General features: G+C 45.6%; 1 protein-coding gene across 1 annotated transcript in view; it reads right to left on the bottom strand.

Moving 5' to 3' along the window:
- Positions 1–279: 279 nt before the first annotated feature.
- The window catches only part of KCNK13 (potassium two pore domain channel subfamily K member 13), a 71,687-nt gene continuing 65,966 nt past the window's right edge, over positions 280–6,000 (bottom strand). The window contains exon 2 of the mRNA XM_075501532.1: positions 280–1,414. Coding sequence (XP_075357647.1) covers positions 522–1,414 — 893 coding nt within the window. The 3' untranslated portion in view covers positions 280–521. The remainder of the gene's footprint in view (positions 1,415–6,000) is intronic.

Here is a 6,000-nt window from a genome sequence, read left to right as displayed (position 1 = left end):
ATAGTTTGGGTTTTTAATTCCATTAAATTTGATCTGCAATATCACAGAGAAAGGCTGATTCCTCTTTTGGTCTCAGATAAGCTACTTTCAGAAAACAGGTATGATGAGAGTAAGACAGAAAGCTCAGAACAATCTTTGAATTAAGAATGTGTTCAGTAGACACACTCGTTTTCTTCCCATACCACAGATTTCTTATCCTGAAATCTGTATTTCACATAAATGGAGGAGAACAGGACATGGAAAATTGATCTGAAGGCTAAATTAAATTTCTCCTGCAGTGACCTGTTTGAGGAACAGAAGGAAGGGGAAAAAGGAAGGCTGAGACTGGTGCAATTCAAAGAGCAAAGACATTAAGTGACAGCCCCAAAAAAGTGTCAGAGTTCTTCCAACAGGAGGTATGCCGTTCACATCCATCCCACCCTCTGGCAACACTCTCTCCCTAGCTATTTCCACTTGATTCGCATTGTTTCTATACTTGGTGAAACGGTTTGCACTGTTTCACTGTTATTACTGTTATTATTTTACCTATCCACACTTGTCTCTGCCAGTCTGTTATTCATAATTGCTAGGGCTCCAACTCCACCAGAGAATCCATTTTGCTTTGAATTAGAGCTCATTTGCCTCGGATAGCCATTAGCAGTTTCTGACAGCTGTTTCTGCATGATGGCCAGTGAGACTTTATTGGAGGCCAGGAAGTCTTTCATGGAGATCATCTCGCCCGACAGCCGGCGTCCATCTGTGTCGCTGTCATTGACAACATCAGTCTCGATGGAGATGTTTCTCCGGCTGCGCACATTTCCTGGCATTACCACGTTCCTCCGTGAACGAAATAATTTTCTTTGGCATCTGTGGCAGCACCTGCAGTCCAGCTTCTTTAATATCCAGTTTATGGATTGTTTGATGACAATAGAGATCACGTTAAATAAGGAATAGATGCAGCACACCCCCATGAGTATGAAGACAAAATTGCCAAAGCGGTAAAGGCCTTGGCTTTCATACTTGATGTTCTGGCTACTGACTAGATCACCGAAACCGATGGTGCTGAAGGCCACGAAGCAGAAGTAAAGTGAGTCAAAGTAACTCCACCCTTCAATCGGTGTGTACATTGCAGAGGCACAGCAGGAAATGATGAGCGATGCTACACATAAAATCAGCATGACGTAGTAAACGGAGGGCTTCCAGCCCGCCAGGCTGTCCACCTCAGAGGTCCCCGAACCCCGCCGGCCATTGTGAGGGAGGACCCCTTTCCTCCTCAGCTGTCTTTCATGGCAGGACTTCATGACATAGGCTATGACAGTGATCAAGCGCTCCAGGAACAGGTTGAAGAACAAAATGGTCCCTGCACATCCTATAAGGCCATAAAATATCAGAAAGATCTTGCCTCCGACGGTGGCTGGGGTGGTCATGCCAAACCCTGGAAGACAAAACAGAACAGTTGAAAAAAAATAAACCTCTAGTTACCATGTCTGGAGTTTTGTCACAGAAAGAACTGGCAGCAAATCCCCGTGGCACACATCAGCTCTGGAAAAAAGTGAGGACGCTCTCCCAAAGTGTTACCTACTTGTGCTTGACCTTGTCCCAGCAGTAAGGGGAAGAAAACTCATGCCAGCATTTCCTCCAGAATAGGAATGAAACAAAAAGCAGAAGAAAACACACTGGGAAGAAAAGAGAGTTTAACGAAGGTCTGAATTTTGGTCTGGTTGCTAGGCTCGCTCCATCCTCCTTTGTGCCTTGGATCACTTCCAGGCTTCAGGGTTATCGTACCCCCTTCCTTCTTTCTTATGTTGCTCTGCACCATGGGTCTGATCCAGGGGTGGCTCTCACCTCGCAGGGGTCCGCCCCCACCAAATGTTTGCAACCCAAGGTGAAATCTTTCTGAGCCTCACTTAGCTCCTGCTGTAAGCACGGGTGGCACATCAGCCAGCACCGAGCACCCACCGCAGCCCAGCCGGGGAAGCCCAGGCTGGGAGCGCGCACTGGCAGAGGCAGCCCCTGACAGGGGCAGCAGCCCCTCGGGGGGTCCCCAGCAGGTGTTAGAGCTATCCTGCGTCTCACCCTGCTGCTGGTCGCCCATTATCAGCCCTCTTTTCAATCAGCATTGCTGAAGCTTGCCTATTTCTCTGTGTCCCGCTCCACAGCTCAAATCTGTATGTGAGTCTTGATGAAAGTCTCCTCTGGTCTCATTCCCTGCCGTGGGATTTCTCAGCTCAGAGGTGCTTCAGTCTTTTCTCAAATCCCTCCCTTCCTAAAGCCTGCAAATAGTAATCTTGTTTTGGTTACAACTATTGATAAGACAATCTTGCTTTAGTAAGATATTACTAAAGAATAAAAAGCATGTCCAGAACATCATTGAGCAAATTTGAGTAATACTCATGATAAATAACTTTGCTGCTGTTGTATTAGGATTAATAAGGGATTACATAACTGATCAATTAAGCCAAACCAATTTTGCAGAGAGGACAGAAGAATTATGTTGGACAAGAGATGCTTTTATTTGTTTTCCTCTCTTTGTAATTGTGAGATGCTAATTATGAAATAAAGACATTAGGCTCTGGGAAATAAAGGAAATCATATTCAGTGTGATACACTTGTGCTTGGAAGACAGACAACTGCCCTGTGAAGAGACCATGTTTCCAACAGCGCTGAATTGCACTCATCTTCCCTTCACTGGAAACCTGCTACCCGCACAGGTTCCTCCCTAACGCTGCTCCTGCCTCACGCAGCTAAGCGACAGCCCTCGCCCTCGCCCCTCCGGCACGACCCCCTCTGAAGGACAGCCCCAGGCCTGGGCTCTCCAGGGCCGCTGCCTCTTCGCCTGCATCCACAGCCAGCCCACAGCATCCGGAGGCCCTACAGGAGGCACAAGGCTCCTCGTCAGCTTTCTGTGCTCTGTGCCGTGGGGAACAGCACCACGAGACAAACCCCATAGACAAAACCACCTTCACGACAAGACCTTTTTGCCCTTGTTCCCCCGGCACACAGATATTTCCACTCACTTTCTGCCTTCCCCTTCTGCTCCGTGACCTGATCCCCCTATAATTCTAGTTTTGATGCTTATTTTCTGCGCAGTCTGGCTTATATGCAAGTCATGACCTCCACCCTGTGGACAGACATGTAAAGACCGATGGACGAGGGGGACCTCTCTGCAGCTGGTGGGATCTGCCCGAAGCAGCTGGCGGGGAGGGAGCTGGGGGGCTGCTGCGCCCCGGCCCACCCCGCTCTTCGAGGAAGAGAAGCGGCGGCAGGCTGGGCAGAGGCGGGAAGGTGGGGAGCCTCTGGCACAGGGTGAAGGGCAGCGGGGAGCGGCCTGCGTCTCTCACGGCATAACGCAAATGCCCTGGGAAGAGAAAGGCGGTTCAGGCTCACACCTCCAGCGTGGCATTACGCCTTCGGGCTGCTTCCCACAAGCCCCTCTCAGATCCTGCCACCGGCATGACGGCCAGAGCCGGAGCTCCTCAGGTTCGTTTGTTTAGTCGACTGGATTTTATCTCAGAGCTCAGATCTGCATGGGTAAAAACCCACTAGCAAAGGCTTTGCAAAGGCACCCAAACAGGCATGAGGGAAATGGATGGTGAGCTATAAATACCAAAAGATGCAGAACATTGACCCAGGGAGGCCGTGAGGCTCTGCCTGTGACTCTGCCCCTTGGCAGCTCCTCCTCTTCAGCAGGGCACTGTTTTGACCTCCTGGAGTAAATGTAATTTTTTGTTCATTCTCCTATTTACAAATCTCAACGGGTAGCAATCAATACTAACATTTCCAAAGAAGCACTAAAACGGAAAACCTGAAAGCAGTATAAAGATATTAATTGTGTCTTGTTGACACAATTGAAAAACAACAAGTATTTTTCTTCAAAGAGCATTTGTCAGAAATGAGCTATAAGCTTTTAGTTCCAGAAATAATTTCAATTCTTGAAATGCCTTGTATTTCCATGTATTGGGCCACACTATTCCTGGTTAACTTTGACCATCACAGTGTTACACTCAGGATTAATTTGGGATGCTGTATTATCAAGTAGGACTTGTTTGACTGTAAGTACATTTTTCTCCAAATGGACTCTTGGAGTGTTTGAAATATTCATAAATCCAAGTTAATTTGGTGAATTGTTTCAGCCAAGAAATGCAGAAGGGCAAAATTGTAAAAGGCTGAAACAGTTGAAATGAAACTAAAAGTTCTCTTTTGCCATTTTTTTGATAAAACTTTTCATTTCAAAATATCAATCGCCTTTTCATTAAAAAAAATCAGTTGGAAGTAAAATGAATGGAAAAAAATACTTTGAAAAATCTTTCAGATTTTTAAAAGTTTCATAATCTTAAAATGGAACACAACATTTCACTAATGATCAAATCAAACCTATCAAAAATGTCATTATATTTTATCCTTCTGAAAGACCTAAAAAATAATCTGTTCCTATACAACTTCAGGTTGGTTTTTTCCTATTTTTCTTGCTGGCCATCAAACTAGAAATGCACTGGTCGTTAATCTTTACTAAAAAGTGAATTCTTTCAAAAGCCCTTTTCATACAACAGCCCTGCAAACACTAGCTGGAAGTAAATTGTTATCCTTGGTGGGATCTGCCTCTTTTTCCCCCAGATTTCTGTAAGGAAAAATGTGGCTTATTCACAGGCAAAAAGGTACGGCAATAGGATTTGCTCTTGTTTTAGGAAAATTACTGATGATCTTGTGCTGTGCAAGCACAGAGGATCTATAGATAAGTCAATTCTTTCATGAGGTCAGTGAAAGATCCACACCAAAACTCTCCCCTCTAACCTAAGGACACCGAAATAAGCCTGTTGCCTGCGTGTTGGGATCATACACATTACTCAAGCATCAGAGGAGCAGTGAGCTGTTCTCTCTGAAAGCAAAGACAATGCTTAGCACAGCAATGTCTGTCCTGTGGGCAGGTATCTCCATAAGTCCTGGAGGTATGGACATATCTCCATACATCCCCTCTGTATCCTGGACCTGGTCAGGGCTTGTGGTGGCTCTTTTGCGTGGAGAGACGTGAGTGAAGGCTGGTGCAGAGCCAGGTGAATCTGGGACATGCACCCAGACCTGGTAGCTGCAAAGTGCACCTGTGTTCCCCGACCAAGACATGCATTAGTGACTCACCATATGTTTTCCAGAAGATGATGAGACACTAGCAAAAGCAGTATTTATCCTCTCTCTTCTGCTTCAGATACTCTACAGGGAAAGGGACTAAAAAACATGGATTCCCTACTTTGCTTGTAAAATGTCTTTTTTTCCTTCCATTATAGAAAAGGAGAATGGAGTCTAGGGTGCCACTACAGCATTTAAAAACTGAAATATTGCAGCATTGAGGGTTTTTTGCAAAAACGTAATGTGAAAAAATGCTTGGCAGGTCTCTCCATAGCAGCTGAGGGTTTCTCTGATATGCCACATGAGATGCTGCCTACTTGACAAACTGAACTAGAGAGGAACAGGCCATGAGGTGTCTGAATTACTATTGACATGCTTGATTAAGGCAGCATTTTTAATCCAAAATATTTAATTTTGTAGCTGAAATATGTCAGTTTGAAGTCTTGGCACAATTTTAGGACACCTATTGCTCTGCCTGGTGTCTTCCTCCAGTCCCTGCACCATACCAGGAGAATCGCGCTTCCCCTGTTTCCTGTTGGGGTACCCCAGGACTGGCCCAGCAGCCCTCATGTCCATGCCCGTGACCTGTACAGGCAGAACTGCCCCTGAGCTGCCCTCTCTTTGCACCAGAGAGTACAGCCTTACAAACAGCAGACTTTTCATTTCCAGTCCCTTAAAATGTTAACCAAAGGCAGAGTCCTTATAACTTCAATGATTCCTGCAGACGCTGGAGAAAAGACTGTGCGTATAGACTTGTGGGTTAATTTTTGCTGTCTTCTTGAGATAGCTAAGAGTGTAACATGCAATTATTTCTCCGCTGTAATTATAAGATCAGGTTTATTCACAAACTGGACCTACATATCTTTCATAGCTGCAAGTCATGTTTACCAGAAATTGTAG

Source organism: Mycteria americana, chromosome 5 (genome assembly GCF_035582795.1).
Source record: "Mycteria americana isolate JAX WOST 10 ecotype Jacksonville Zoo and Gardens chromosome 5, USCA_MyAme_1.0, whole genome shotgun sequence".
In the NCBI taxonomy this organism is placed as follows: Eukaryota; Metazoa; Chordata; class Aves; order Ciconiiformes; family Ciconiidae; genus Mycteria; species Mycteria americana.
This window is presented reverse-complemented; position numbering and strand designations above follow the sequence as displayed.